Source organism: Syngnathus floridae, unplaced genomic scaffold (assembly GCF_059516105.1).
Source record: "Syngnathus floridae isolate MCC-2025c unplaced genomic scaffold, RoL_Sflo_1.0 HiC_scaffold_91, whole genome shotgun sequence".
Classification (NCBI taxonomy): domain Eukaryota; kingdom Metazoa; phylum Chordata; class Actinopteri; order Syngnathiformes; family Syngnathidae; genus Syngnathus; species Syngnathus floridae.
This window is the reverse complement of record NW_028284119.1, coordinates 67,132-83,178: the sequence shown is the minus strand read 5'-3', so window position 1 is coordinate 83,178 and position 16,047 is coordinate 67,132. Positions and strand designations below refer to the sequence as shown.

The following is a 16,047-nucleotide window of genomic DNA, read 5'->3' as shown; positions in this document are numbered from 1 at the left end:
TGAAAATATATATATATACATATATACTATATATATATATATATATATATATATATATTAAAAATAAGTATAAAGTGCAGCAGTGATAATTATGCAATAGTGCAAGTAGGCAAAACAGTATTCAAGAGTGTGCAGAGGAATGCTAAACCATGTATTAAACTTCTATTTAAAGGGTTTATACAAGTTCAGTAAAGTTGGTAGTGCGAGATAGTGCAAGATAGAGGTCCGTAGTGTCATAAAGTACAGTTCTGTGAATGTGTGATGCAGAGTTCAGTTTAGAGCTCAACAGTTCTAGTGTTCAACAGTCTGATGACAGCAGGGAAAAAGCTGTTGCAGAACCTGGTGGACCTGCAGCGGATGCTGCAAACCTCTTCCCAGAGGGCAGCAGGGAGAACAGTCCATGGTGGGGGTGTGATGGGTCATTGATGATGTTACGGGCACGGGACATGCAGCGCTGAGATGAAATGTCCTGAATGGAGGGAAGAGGAGCCCCTATGATCCTCTCTGCTGTCCTCACCACTCTCCTCACGTTCTTCCAATCGGAGGCGGTGCAGCCTCCACACCACACAGAGAGACAGCTTGTCAGAATGCTCTCTATGGTGCTCCTGTAGAACGTCCTCATGATGGGTGGGGGCAGGTGGGCTCTCCTCATCCTCCGCAGGAAGTACAAGCGCTTCTGTGCCCTCTTGACCAGTGCCGTAGTGTTCATAGTCCAGGTGAGGTCTTCTGTGATGTGGACCCCCAGGAATTTGGTGGTGCTGACCACCTCCACAGCTGAGCTGTTGATGATCAGTGGAGCGTGGTGAGGCTGTTTTTTCCTGAAGTCGACGATGATCTCCTTCATCTTCTCCTCATTCAGGATCAGGCTGTTTTCTCTGCACCAGCCCACCAGCTGCTCCACCTCCTCTCTGTAGTCCAGGTCGTTGTTGTCTCTGATGAGCCCCACCACCGTTGTGTCGTCTGCTGACTTCACGATGTGATTGGTGGTGAACCTGAGGACGCAGTCGTGTGTCATCAGGGTGCACAGCAGGGGGCTCAGGACGCAGCCCTGAAGGGAGCCTGTGCTGAGGGTGATGACATCAGAGGTGTTCTGTCCGACCCGGACTGACTGAGGTCTGTTGGTGAGGAAGTCTAGCAGCCAGTTGCGAAGGGGGGTGTTGAAGCCCAGGTGTTCCAATTTTCCTACCAGATGCTGTGGGATGATGGTGTTAAACGCTGAGCTGAAGTCCAGGAACAGCCTCCGCACATGGGTGTTCTTCTCCTCCAGGTGAGCCAGGCTCAGGTGAAGAACGGAGGAGATGGCGTCCTGAGTGGAGCGGTTTTGCCGGTCGGCAAACTGGAACGGGTCAAATAATAGGGGGAGTCTGGAAACGATGTGACCTTTAAGCAGCCTTTCGAAGCACTTCATCATAACCGGAGTCAGTGCAACAGGCCGGTAATCATTAAATGAGGTGATTTGAGGTTTCTTCGGCACCGGAATGATGGAGGCAGTCTTAAAGCACGCCGGCACTGTGGCTTGGCCCAGCGAGGTGTTAAAAATGTCTGTGATGACCCCAGCCAGATGACTTGCACATTCCCTGAACACACGCCCAGGAATGTTGTCGGGGCCAGGGGCCTTACAGGGGTTGACTCTCCTCAGGGTCTTCAACACATCGGCGGAGTCAAGGCAGAGTACCTCCTCTTCCTGATGGGGGACAGTTTTAACTGCTGGAGTGCCGTTTAGTGCCTCGAACCTCCCAAAGAAGTTATTTAGACCATTTAGAAAGTCAGCATCAACTACACCCACCGGGGGGGGGGAGGGTGAGTTGTAGTCTGTAATCGCCCGTATGCCTTGCCACATACTCCTGATGTTTTTGACGTCGTGGAAACGATCCTGAAATTTTCGACTGCGGTCTCGCTTCGCTATCCTGATGGCACGGTTCAAGTTGGCTCTCGCTGTCCTCAGTGTCTCCTTGTCGCCAGACTTGAAGGCAGAGTTCCGCGCTCGTAGCGTTTGACGTACCTCCTCAGTCATCCAGGGTCGTTGGTTGCCCCGGGTGATGATATTCTTAGTGGTGCTGACGTCCTCGGTGCATTTGTTGATGTAGGCTGACACAGTCATGGCACACGCATGTCTAATCTACATCGGGAAAACTGGGAGGGAGGGAGGCAGGCAGGGAGGCAGGCAGGGAGGCAGGCAGGGAGGCAGGCAGTGTCTGTCTGTTGAGGTTTTCACCTTGTTCTTCTCCTGCTGAAGTTCTAACTGGACGTCCATCAGTTTGGTTCTCAGCTCGTCATTGGCGGCCTGAAGGGCGTCCGTTCGCTCCGCCTTGGCCCGCCCTGCCGGAGCTCGTTTGGACATCTCTTACTCGAGTCTCGCCCGGTCGTCAGTCAGAGATCACAACATTTGTACCTGGAGAGCACAAACGCAGCGCTGTTTTCCACTGGCTTCGAACTCAACTTCAATCGGTACCGTAACTTACAACATCATAAACATAGAACTAGCTTGACTTATTCATTGAATAAATGCATTTGGTTCTTCAAAACTGCATCACGCAACATAGCGTGACCGAGACGGCCGTTATCCACCTGCGTGAAGTTATTTGGTGAAATGAATGAGATGTTTAAGACACCATCGTTCTGTCTCTATGTAGATGAAGGTAAATAATCGATTGCTGAAGGTCCAAAGGTGTTGTGATAAACAAATAAACATATTAGTGATTAGTGACATATTTGTGATAAACATATTAGGCAGGATAATCACATATGTTAACGTGACTGCCCACACTGTATTTATTTATGGTTATTTGTTAAATCGAGTACTGTTAGACATGAAATAGGAAGTGTTTAACATAAATGGAAGACGAAAGGGGTACTCACCATTGTAGCTCCTGCTGGTCAATGATACGAGCCTCTTCTTGCAGTGGAAAACATACAGCCAACAAACACCGTGGAACCTAAAGGAATGAAATTAAACATTAACATTTAGCCTCAACCAACATTCACAGATACAACGCAACGCAAACTACACAAACGTAAATCTTTTTAAACACAATGAGTTGTACTTACCGTGTACGCTCTAGACGGTCCACTTGCAAGCGGAAAATAAAGATATTTCTGTTGATAATCGTCGTGTTTGTATCCGGTGTCTCGCTCAAGGCCATTGCGCCCACAGATTTGAATTTTGGCGAGAGTTCAGCCTATTGACGTCATTTCCGCGGTGTAATACCCGCATATCTGAAACGGCAAAGTTAAGAGTAGAGTTAAATAAAGTTTTTAGTCAACGCAATAATTTACAACCGTTGACCAGTCGAAATAATCGTCGAAATTTGGCGTCTGTGGCTGGAAGCAGACGCCGAGTTCGACATTCCTCCCAAACGCCACACTCCCTCGCTTTTCAGGGCTAAAAAAAAACAGTTGTAATTACCTTGTACGCTCTAGACGGTCAAGTTGCAAGCTGAAAACAAAAATATTTGCCTTGTTAGTCATCGTGTTACTAACAGCTGTGTCTTGTTTGCCAGAACTGCCGCTTTCCTACTTCCTGTTGCAAGCCACGCCCACGGATTATAATTTTGCCGTGAGTTCCGCCTATTGACGTCATGTCCGCGTCACATGACTGCGACGTAATATTATCTAAAACTGTTTGTGCGGTATTGTGTTGTTCTGTGCGGTATTGTGTTATTCTGTGCGGCGTCGTGTTGTTCTGTGCGGCGTCGTGTTGTTCAGTGCGACGTCGTGTTGTTCAGTGCGGCATGGTGTTGTTCAGTGCGGCATGGTGTTGTTCAGTGCGGCATGGTGTTGTTCAGTGCGGCATAATGTTGTTCAGTGCGGCATAATGTTGTTCAGTGCGGCATGGTGTTGTTCAGTGCGGCATGGTGTTGTTCAGTGCGGCATGGTGTTGTTCAGTGCGGCATAGCGTTGTTCAGTGCGCCATAATGTTGTTCAGTGCGGCATGGTGTTGTTCAGTGCGGGATGGTGTTGTTCAGTGCGGGATGGTGTTGTTCAGTGCGGCACGGTGTTGTTCAATGCGGCATGGTGTTGTTCAGTGCGGGATGGTGTTGTTCAGTGCGGCATGGTGTTGTTCAGTGCGGCATAATGTTGTTCAGTGCGGCATGGTGTTGTTCAGTGCGGCATGGTGTTGTTCAGTGCGGCATGGTGTTGTTCAGTGCGGCATGGTGTTGTTCAGTGCGGAATGGTGTTGTTCAGTGCGGCATGGTGTTGTTCAGTCCGGGATGGTGTTGTTCAATGCGGGATCGTGTTGTTCAGTGCGGGGTGGTGTTGTTCAGTGCGGGATGGTGTTGTTCAGTGCGGCATGGTGTTGTTCAATGCGGCATGGTGTTGTTCAGTGTGGGATGGTGTTGTTCATTGCGGCATGGTGTTGTTCAGTGCGGCATGGTGTTGTTCAGTGCGGCATGGTGTTGTTCAGTGCGGCATGGTGTTGTTCAGTGCGGCATAATGTTGTTCAGTGCGGCATGGTGTTGTTCAGTGTGGAAAGGTGTTGTTCAGTGCAGGATGGTGTTGTTCAGTGCGGCATGGTGTTGTTCAATGCAGGATCGTGTTGTTCAGTGCAGCATAATGTTGTTCAGTGCAGCATGGTGTTGTTCAGTGCGGCATGGTGTTGTTCAATGCGGCATGGTGTTGTTCACTGCGGGATGGTGTTGTTCAATGCGGGATCGTGTTGTTCAGTGCGGCATAATGTTGTTCAGTGCAGCATGGTGTTGTTCAGTGCGGCATGGTGTTGTTCAGTGCGACATAATGTTGTTTAGTGCGGCATAATGTTGTTCAGTGCGGCATAATGTTGTTCAGTGCGGCATGGTGTTGTTCAGTGCGGCATGGTGTTGTTCAGTGCGGCATGGTGTTGTTCAGTGCAGGATGGTGTTGTTCAGTGCGGCATGGTGTTGTTCAATGCGGCATGGTGTTGTTCAGTGCGGGATGGTGTTGTTCAGTGCAGGATGGTGTTGTTCAGTGCGGCATGGTGTTGTTCAGTGCGGAATGGTGTTGTTCAGTGCGGCATGGTGTTGTTCAGTGCGGCATGGTGTTGTTCAGTGCAGGATGGTGTTGTTCAATGCGGGATCGTGTTGTTCAGTGCGGCATGGTGTTGTTCAGTGCGGCATGGTGTTGTTCAGTGCGGCATAATGTTGTTCAGTGCGGCATGGTGTTGTTCAGTGCGGCATGGTGTTGTTCAGTGCGGCATGGTGTTGTTCAGTGCGGCATGGTGTTGTTCAGTGCGGCATAATGTTGTCCAGTGCGCCATAATGTTGTTCAGTGCGGCATGGTGTTGTTTAGTGCGGGATGGTGTTGTTCAGTGCAGGATGGTGTTGTTCAGTGCGGCATGGTGTTGTTCAATGCGGCATGGTGTTGTTCAGTGCGGGATGGTGTTGTTCAGTGCGGCATGGTGTTGTTCAGTGCGGCATAATGTTGTTCAGTGCGGCATGGTGTTGTTCAGTGCGGCATGGTGTTGTTCAGTGCGGCATGGTGTTGTTCAGTGCGGCATGGTGTTGTTCAGTGCGGAATGGTGTTGTTCAGTGCGGCATGGTGTTGTTCAGTGCGGGATGGTGTTGTTCAATGCGGGATCGTGTTGTTCAGTGCGGGGTGGTGTTGTTCAGTGCAGGATGGTGTTGTTCAGTGCAGGATGGTGTTGTTCAGTGCGGCATGGTGTTGTTCAATGCAGGATCGTGTTGTTCAGTGCAGCATAATGTTGTTCAGTGCAGCATGGTGTTGTTCAGTGCGGCATGGTGTTGTTCAATGCGGCATGGTGTTGTTCAGTGCGGGATGGTGTTGTTCAGTGCAGGATGGTGTTGTTCAGTGCGGCATGGTGTTGTTCAATGCAGGATCGTGTTGTTCAGTGCAGCATAATGTTGTTCAGTGCAGCATGGTGTTGTTCAGTGCGGCATGGTGTTGTTCAATGCGGCATGGTGTTGTTCAGTGCGGGATGGTGTTGTTCAATGCGGCATGGTGTTTTTCAGTGCGGCATAATGTTGTTCAGTGCGGCATGGTGTTGTTCAGTGCGGCATGGTGTTGTTCAGTGCGACATAATGTTGTTCAGTGCGGCATAATGTTGTTCAGTGCGGCATGGTGTTGTTCAGTGCGGCATGGTGTTGTTCAGTGCGGCATGGTGTTGTTCAGTGCGGCATGGTGTTGTTCAGTGCAGGATGGTGTTGTTCAGTGCAGGATGGTGTTGTTCAATGCGGCATGGTGTTGTTCAGTGCGGGATGGTGTTGTTCAGTGCAGGATGGTGTTGTGCAGTGCGGCATGGTGTTGTTCAGTGCGGAATGGTGTTGTTCAGTGCGGCATGGTGTTGTTCAGTGCGGCATGGTGTTGTTCAGTGCAGGATGGTGTTGTTCAATGCGGGATGGTGTTGTTCAGTGCGGGATGGTGTTGTTCAGTGCAGGATGGTGTTGTTCAGTGCGGCATGGTGTTGTTCAATGCGGCATGGTGTTGTTCAGTGCAGGATGGTGTTGTTCAGTGCGGCATGGTGTTGTTCAATGCGGCATGGTGTTGTTCGGTGCGGCATGGTGTTGTTCAGTGCGGCATGGTGTTGTTCAGTGCGGCATGGTGTTGTTCAGTGCAGCGTAATGTTGTTCAGTGCGGCATGGTGTTGTTCAGTGCGGAATGGTGTTGTTCAGTGCGGCATGGTGTTGTTCAGTGCAGGATGGTGTTGTTCAGTGCGGCATGGTGTTGCTCAGTGCGGCATGGTGTTGTTCAGTGCGGGATGGTGTTGTTCATTGCGGCATGGTGTTGTTCAGTGCGGCATGGTGTTGTTCAGTGCGGCATGGTGTTGTTCAGTGCGGCATAATGTTGTTCAGTGCGCCATAATGTTGTTCAGTGCGGCATGGTGTTGTTCAGTGCGGGATGGTGTTGTTCAGTGCAGGATGGTGTTGTTCAGTGCGGCATGGTGTTGTTCAGTGCGGCATGGTGTTGTTCAGTGCGGCATAATGTTGTTCAGTGCGGCATAATGTTGTTCAGTGCGGGATGGTGTTGTTCATTGCGGCATGGTGTTGTTCAGTGCGGCATGGTGTTGTTCAGTGCGGCATGGTGTTGTTCAGTGCGGGATGGTGTTGTTCAGTGCAGGATGGTGTTGTTCAGTGCGGCATGGTGTTGTTCAGTGCGGCATGGTGTTGTTCATTTCGGCATAATGTTGTTCAGTGCGGCATAATGTTGTTTAGTGCGGCATGGTGTTGTTCAGTGCGGGATGGTGTTGTTCAGTGCGTTATAATGTTGTTCAGTGCGGCATGGTGTTGTTCAGTGCGGCATGGTGTTGTTCAGTGCGGCATGTTGTTGTTCAGTGCGGCATAATGTTGTTCAGTGCGGCATAATGTTGTTCAGTGCGGCATGGTGTTGTTCAGTGCGGGATGGTGTTGTTCAGTGCGGGATGGTGTTGTTCAGTGCGGCATGGTGTTCAATGCGGAATGGTGTTGTTCAGTGCAGGATGGTGTTGTTCAGTGCGGCATGGTGTTGTTCAGTGCGGCATAATGTTGTTCAGTGCGGCATGGTGTTGTTCAGTGCGGCATGGTGTTGTTCAGTGCGGCATGGTGTTGTTCAGTGCGGCATGGTGTTGTTCAGTGCGGCATGGTGTTGTTCAGTGCGGCATAATGTTCAGTGCGGCATAATGTTGTTCAGTGCGGCATGGTGTTGTTCAGTGCGGGATGGTGTTGTTCAGTGCAGGATGGTGTTGTTCAGTGCGGCATGGTGTTCAGTGCGGGATGGTGTCTTTCAGTGCGGCATGGTGTCGTTCAGTGCGGCATGGTGTCTTTCAGTGCGGCATGGTGTCGTTCAGTGAGGCATGGTGTATTTCAGTGCGGCATGGTGTTGTTTAGTGCGGCATGGTGTTGTTCAGTGCGGGATGGTGTTGTTCAGTGTGGCATGGTGTTCAGTGCGGCATGGTGTTGTTCAGTGCGGTATCGTGTTGTTCAGTGCGGTATCGTGTTTCTCAGTGCGGTATCGTGTTGTTCAGTGCAGTATCGTTGTGTTGTTCGTATTGTGTTTAACACTTAGCCTCTAACACTTAGCCTCTAACACTTAGCCTCTAGCATCTAGAAGGTAAATAAATAGGAAGGAAGGACTCACCGGTGACGTCTTCGCCCACGTCCAAGCGTTGTACTTTGTATTTTCATCCTTCTGACAGTGGAAAACATAGCCAACAAACACCGTGGAACCTAAACGAATGAAAGAAAACTATCATTTGGCCACAACCAACATTCACAGATACAACACAATGTGACGTGCGGGGTTGAGGTTAAAGGTTGAGTGAAGGGCCCTCGTTTTAAACTACTTTTTTGAAAAGGATTGGGAACAAGTAAGACGTATTTAATTTATTTAATGGGAAGTAGTAAGAGCTATTGAATTTAATCTATGTATTATATTCTATTGTATTGTATTCTGTTGTATTCTTTTGGATTGTATTCACACTAACCCCACTAAAACTTCAGCCCACAAAAACTCGCCTCTGGCGCCTAGCCTCTGGCACTTAGCCTCTAACACTTAGCCTTTAACACTTAGCCTTTAACACTTAGCCTTTAACACTTAGCCTAGAAGGTGAATAAATAGGGTTAAAGGTTGAGTGAAGGGACCTCGTTTTAAACTACTTTTTTGTAAAGGAGTGGGAACAAGTAAGACGTATTTAATTTATTTAATGGGAAGTAGTAAGACTTATTAAATTTATTTAATCTACTTTTCTTCCCAGGCAAAATTTGATGTGCTGCAATTCCAAATTTCCAAAGTGAATGAAGGAATGAAGTCCTTTAAATTATGATTTTGTATAAATACTAGGCATTAACACAAAATCGACGGCACAAAATGGGCAGACTTTACTTGTTTGAAAAGGACTGGTTACAAGACAGACTTTTTTAATTTATTTAATGGGAAGAAGACTTATTTAGTTTAATTGATCTATTTTTGTTCCCTGGCAAAATTCGATTTGCTGCAATTCCAAATTTCCAAAGTGAATGAAGGAAAGAAGTCGTTTAAATTATGATTTTGTTTAAATACTAGGCATAGACACAAAATCTACGGCACAAAATGGGCAGACTTTACTTGTTTGAAGAGGACTGGTTACAAGACAGACTTTTCTGATTTATTTAATGGGAAGAGGACTTATTTAGTTTATTTAATCTATTTTTGTTCCCTGGCAAAATTGGATTTGCTGAAATTGTATTTTGCCAAATCTTGCCTTGAGACCTGATAGGAAGTATTAAACGCTTAGTTAAATCAATACAAGTTGGTAATAAGAGCGAGTAATGTTGGTTGAACCGATGAATGAAGGTTGAAAGCAATTTAAATTATGACTTTGTATAAATACTAGATATTAACAGAACATCTACTGCGCGAAATGGGCAGAGTTTACTTGTTTGAGAAGGAGTGGCTTATTCAAAACTAAGATTTATTTAATCTGTTTGTTCCCAGGCAAAATTGGATGTGATGCAATTCCAAATTTCACCACATGATGGTGCCCAATTTTGACTTCATAGGACATATTAAACACTTAGCTTGTTATTATGTTCAAGGTAATCAGATTTGTTTATTATTCTAATGGCCTCTTCAAAACTATTCTGGATTACTACTTTGGATCTATTCTACATTACTTGGCAACAACATACTCTAACAGATTAGGCAGTATAATCATATCTGTTAACTTGAGAGTGCCCACACTCAATCTACTTATCGTGATGTGTTAAATCAATTACTGTTAGACATTATTTGTCTGATAATCTACCAAATCTTTGAATTGAAGAATTTGTGATTTAATTAATAGCTTGTTGTTATGTTAAGGGTAATCAGACTTGTATATAATTCTAATGGCCTTCTTTTGAAAACTATTCTGAATTACAACTTTGGATCTTATATTACTTTGCAACAATCTACTCCGTGACAGATTAGGCAGTATAATCACATATGTTAACTTCAGTGCCCACACTGTATTTATTTATGGTTATTTGTTAAATCAAGTACTGTTAGACATGAAATAGGAAGTGTTTAACATAAATGTTATGGCTACTCACCATTGTAGCTCGCTCCTGGTCAATGATACGAGCCTCTTCTTGCAGTGGAAAACTTGCAGCCAACAAACACCGTGGAACCTAAAGGAATGAAATTAAACATTAACATTTCGCCTCGACCAATTTTCACACGTACAACTCAACGCGGCTACACTTCTGCTATTACAAACGTAAATCTCCTTAAACACAATGAGTGTTACTTACCGTGTACGCTCTAGACGGTCCAGTTGCAAGCAGAAAATAAAGATATTTCTGTTGATAATCGTCGCTGCTCAGTGGCTCACGGCCATCGCGCCAACAGATTTGAATTTTGGCGGAGGTTCGGGCAATTACGTCATACAGTGCCGTGAAAAAGTTTGTGAACCCTTAGGATTTTACAATATATTTGCATTTTTTTAAAGAAATAACGGAGACAAGTTCACAATAGTGTTACAGAATGGTGACACATTGCCATTATGGCTGAATACAAATTAATAGGACTATATTTTAACTATAAACACACAAGAATAACAAAATAATGAAAACGCAGTTGTGAATAAGTTTGTGAACCCTTGCCAACAGTCAGAGTTAATAGCTTGTTGCACCTCCTTTAGCAGCAATGACTTCTTGCAATCTTTTCTTGTAAGTACTGACGAGTCTCTCACATCGAGCTGGGGAGATTTTGGGCCACTCCTCCCTGCAGAACTGCTTCAGTTGTCCAAGGTTTGATGGTTTTCTTTGGTGCACTGCTTTTTTCAGGTCCGACCACAACATTTCTATCGGATTTAAGTCTGGACTTTGACTGGGCCACTCCAGAACATTGAATTTTTTCTTTTTGAGCCATTCCGATGTTGATTTACTTGCATGCTTTGGATCATTGTCCTGTTGCAGCATCCAGTTTCTTCTTAACTTGAGCTTCTTTACAGACGGTTTAACGTTTTCTTCCAGAATATTTTGGTAAACCTCGGAATTCATGATTCCTTCTATGATGGTAAGTTGCCCTGGTCCTGCTGCTGCAAAGCAGCCCCATACGAGTACTCGTCCTCCTCCATGTTTTACAGTTGGGATGAGGTGCTTTTGTTGATAAGCTGTGCTTGGTCGTCTCCAAACAAATCTGTTTTGATTTTGGCCAAAAAGTTCTATTTTAGATTCATCAGTCCATAAAATGTTGTTCCAAAATTCTTGAGGCTTTCCTATGTGCTCTTGAGCAAATTTTAACCGAGCTGCAATATTCTTTTTTGATAGTAATGGCTTCTTCCTTGCTACCCTTCCATGAAGGTTATTCTGAGCCAGTCTTTTTCTGATGGTGCTGTCATGAACTTCAATTCCTTTGCTTGAGAGAGATTTCTGAAGGTCTCTAGAGGTAAGTCTGGGGTTATCAGTGACTTCTCTCACCATCTTTCTTTCTGCTCTGCCTGTTATCTTCCTTGGACGACCAGATCTTCGAAGTGAAGTAGTTACTCCATGTTCTTGGTACTTGTAAATCACTTGTCTTACAGTTGAAACATGTAGCTGCAGATCTTTGGCTATGGTTTTGTAACCTTTTCCAGATTTGTGAGCTGCAATTATTGCTCCTCTGTGGTCTGGAGACAGCTCTTTAGATCTTCCCATTGCTAGATTTGTAATGTTTGTGTCCACGCAGGTATAGCTCTACTAAATGACAAGTACATTCAGGTGAGTATACAACAAGTGTGGCTTTAAGGTCTGTCAAGTCACATGAAATTACCTGAAGTCATCTAGTATTGAAAGACATGTCACACAGTCAGTTTTAACTTCTATAGGTGGAAAGGTTCACAAACTTATTCACACCTGTGTTTTGATTTTTTTGCTATTTTCTTATGCTTCCTGTTAAAACAGGGTTTTGCAGATTTGTGTCAATGCTAACTAGCCTTGTGTCAATATCCTGTAACACTTTTGTAAACTTGTCACCGTCATTTCTTTAAAAAAAGTGCAAATATATTGTAAAATCCTAAGGGTTCACAAACTTTTTCACGGCACTGTATCCACGGCACATGACTGCGACGTAATACCCGCTTATCTGAAACGGCAGTTAAAAGTAGAGTTACATCAAGTTTTCTTGGAACCTAAACGAATGAAAGAAAACTATCATTTGGCCACAACCAACATTCACAGATACAACACAACGTGCGGGGTTGGGGTTAAAGATTGAGTGAAGGGCCCTCGTTTTAAACTACTGTTTTGAAAAGGAGTGGGAACAAGTAAGACGTATTTAATTTATTTAATGGGAAGTAGTAAGACTTATTAAATTTATTTAATCTACTTTTCTTCCCAGGCAAAATTTGATGTGCTGCAATTCCAAATTTCCAAAGTGAATGAAGGAATGAAGTCCTTTAAATTATGATTTTGTATAAATACTAGGCATTAACACAAAATCGACGGCACAAAATGGGCAGACTTTACTTGTTTGAAAAGGACTGGTTACAAGACAGACTTTTTTAATTTATTTAATGGGAAGAAGACTTATTTAGTTTAATTGATCTATTTTTGTTCCCTGCCAAAATTCGATTTGCTGCAATTCCAAATTTCCAAAGTGAATGAAGGAAAGAAGTCGTTTAAATTATGATTTTGTTTAAATACTAGGCATAGACACAAAATCTACGGCACAAAATGGGCAGACTTTACTTGTTTGAAGAGGACTGGTTACAAGACAGACTTTTCTGATTTATTTAATGGGAAGAGGACTTATTTAGTTTATTTAATCTATTTTTGTTCCCTGGCAAAATTGGATTTGCTGAAATTGTATTTTGCCAAATCTCGATTTGAGACCTGATAGGAAGTATTAAACGCTTAGTTAAATCAATACAAGTTGGTAATAAGAGCGAGTAATGTTGGTTGAACTGATGAATGAAGGTTGAAAGCAATTTAAATTATGACTTTGTATAAATACTAGATATTAACAGAACATCTACTGCGCAAAATGGGCAGAGTTTACTTGTTTGAGAAGGAGTGGCTTATTCAAAACTAAGATTTATGTAATCTGTTTGTTCCCAGGCAAAATTGGATGTGATGCAATTCCAAATTTCACCACATGATGGTGCCCAATTTTGACTTCATAGGACATATTAAACACTTAGCTTGTTATTATGTTCAAGGTAATCAGATTTGTTTATCATTCTAATGGCCTCTTCAAAACTATTCTGGATTACTACTTTGGATCTATTCTACATTACTTGGCAACAACATACTCTGTAACAGATTAGGCAGTATAATCACATATGTTAACTTGAGAGTGCCCACACTCAATCTACTTATCGTGATGTGTTAAATCAATTACTGTTAGACATTATTTGTCTGATAATCTACCAAATCTTTGAATTGAAGAATTTGTGATTTAATTAATAGCTTGTTCAGGGTAATCAGACTTGTATATAATTCTAATGGCCTTCTTTTGAAAACTATTCTGAATTACAACTTTGGATCTTATATTACTTTGCAACAATCTACTCCGTGACAGATTAGGCAGTATAATCACATATGTTAACTTCAGTGCCCACACTGTATTTATTTATGGTTATTTGTTAAATCAAGTACTGTTAGACATGAAATAGGAAGTGTTTAACATAAATGTTATGGCTACTCACCATTGTAGCTCGCTCCTGGTCAATGATACGAGCCTCTTCTTGCAGTGGAAAACTTGCAGCCAACAAACACCGTGGAACCTAAAGGAATGAAATTAAACATTAACATTTCGCCTCGACCAATTTTCACACGTACAACGCAACGCGGCTACACTTCTGCTATTACAAACGTAAATCTCCTTAAACACAATGAGTGTTACTTACCGTGTACGCTCTAGACGGTCCAGTTGCAAGCAGAAAATAAAGATATTTCTGTTGATAATCGTCGCTGCTCAGTGGCTCACGGCCATCGCGCCAACAGATTTGAATTTTGGCGGAGGTTCGGGCAATTACGTCATATCCGCGGCATTTGACTGCGACGTAATACCCGCTTATCTGAAACGGCAGTTAAAAGTAGAGTTACATCAAGTTTTCTTGGAACCTAAACGAATGAAAGAAAACTATCATTTGGCCACAACCAACATTCACAGATACAACACAACGTGCGGGGTTGAGGTTAAAGATTGAGTGAAGGGCCCTCGTTTTAAACTACTGTTTTGAAAAGGAGTGGGAACAAGTAAGACGTATTTAATTTATTTAATGGGAAGTAGTAAGACTTATTAAATTTATTTAATCTACTTTTCTTCCCAGGCAAAATTTGATGTGCTGCAATTCCAAATTTCCAAAGTGAATGAAGGAATGAAGTCCTTTAAATTATGATTTTGTATAAATACTAGGCATTAACACAAAATCGACGGCACAAAATGGGCAGACTTTACTTGTTTGAAAAGGACTGGTTACAAGACAGACTTTTTTAATTTATTTAATGGGAAGAAGACTTATTTAGTTTAATTGATCTATTTTTGTTCCCTGCCAAAATTCGATTTGCTGCAATTCCAAATTTCCAAAGTGAATGAAGGAAAGAAGTCGTTTAAATTATGATTTTGTTTAAATACTAGGCATAGATACAAAATCTACGGCACAAAATGGGCAGACTTTACTTGTTTGAAGAGGACTGGTTACAAGACAGACTTTTCTGATTTATTTAATGGGAAGAGGACTTATTTAGTTTATTTAATCTATTTTTGTTCCCTGGCAAAATTGGATTTGCTGAAATTGTATTTTGCCAAATCTCGATTTGAGACCTGATAGGAAGTATTAAACGCTTAGTTAAATCAATACAAGTTGGTAAGAAGAGCGAGTAATGTTGGTTGAACCGATGAATGAAGGTTGAAAGCAATTTAAATTATGACTTTGTATAAATACTAGATATTAACAGAACATCTACTGCGCAAAATGGGCAGAGTTTACTTGTTTGAGAAGGAGTGGCTTATTCAAAACTAAGATTTATGTAATCTGTTTGTTCCCAGGCAAAATTGGATGTGATGCAATTCCAAATTTCACCACATGATGGTGCCCAATTTTGACTTCATAGGACATATTAAACACTTAGCTTGTTATTATGTTCAAGGTAATCAGATTTGTTTATCATTCTAATGGCCTCTTCAAAACTATTCTGGATTACTACTTTGGATCTATTCTACATTACTTGGCAACAACATACTCTGTAACAGATTAGGCAGTATAATCACATAGGTTAACTTGAGAGTGCCCACACTCAATCTACTTATCGTGATGTGTTAAATCAATTACTGTTAGACATTATTTGTCTGATAATCTACCAAATCTTTGAATTGAAGAATTTGTGATTTAATTAATAGCTTGTTCGGGGTAATCAGACTTGTATATAATTCTAATGGCCTTCTTTTGAAAACTATTCTGAATTACAACTTTGGATCTTATATTACTTTGCAACAATCTACTCGGTGACAGATTAGGCAGTATAATCACATATGTTAACTTCAGTGCCCACACTGTATTTATTTATGGTTATTTGTTAAATCAAGTACTGTTAAACATGAAATAGGAAGTGTTTAACATAAATGTTATGGCTACTCACCATTGTAGCTCGCTCCTGGTCAATGATATGAGCCTCTTCTTGCAGTGGAAAACTTGCAGCCAACAAACACCGTGGAACCTAAAGGAATGAAATTAAACATTAACATTTCGCCCGGACCAACATTCACACGTACAACGCAACGCGGCTACACTTCTGCTATTACAAACGTAAATCTCCTTAAACACAACGAGTGTTACTTACCGTGTACGCTCTAGGCAAAATTGGATGTGATGCAATTCCAAATCTATCTGAAACGGCAGTTAAAAGTAGAGTTACATCAAGTTTTCTTTTTTAATCAACACAATCATTTACAACCGTTGACCAGAAAGAATCGTCGAAATTCGACGTCCCCCACAAACGCCACGCTCACTCGCTTTTCAGGGCAACAAAAGTACTTCTTTTTAAAAACGATGAGTTGTACTTACCGTGTACGCTCTGGACGGTCCAGTTGCAAGCAGAAAATAAAAATATTTCTCTTGTTAGTCGTATGTTACCATCCGCTGTGTCTTTGTCAACATCGCCGCCATTTTCCTACTTCCTGCTGCGAGCCACGCCC

The 16,047-nt window shown here is 43.1% G+C and overlaps 1 protein-coding gene across 2 annotated transcripts in view; it reads right to left on the bottom strand.

Annotated features, from left to right (window-relative positions):
• Nucleotides 1-11,198: 11,198 nt before the first annotated feature.
• Nucleotides 11,199-16,047, bottom strand: part of LOC148377772 (uncharacterized) — a 71,370-nt gene continuing 66,521 nt past the window's right edge. For both annotated transcript variants that reach the window (XM_088368133.1, XM_088368135.1), the window contains 3 exons: nucleotides 13,757-13,927; nucleotides 13,556-13,633; nucleotides 11,199-11,991 (listed from right to left, as the gene is read on the bottom strand). In XM_088368133.1, coding sequence (XP_088224259.1) covers nucleotides 11,923-11,991; nucleotides 13,556-13,633; nucleotides 13,757-13,927 — 318 coding nt within the window. In that variant the 3' untranslated portion in view covers nucleotides 11,199-11,922. The remainder of the gene's footprint in view (nucleotides 11,992-13,555; nucleotides 13,634-13,756; nucleotides 13,928-16,047) is intronic.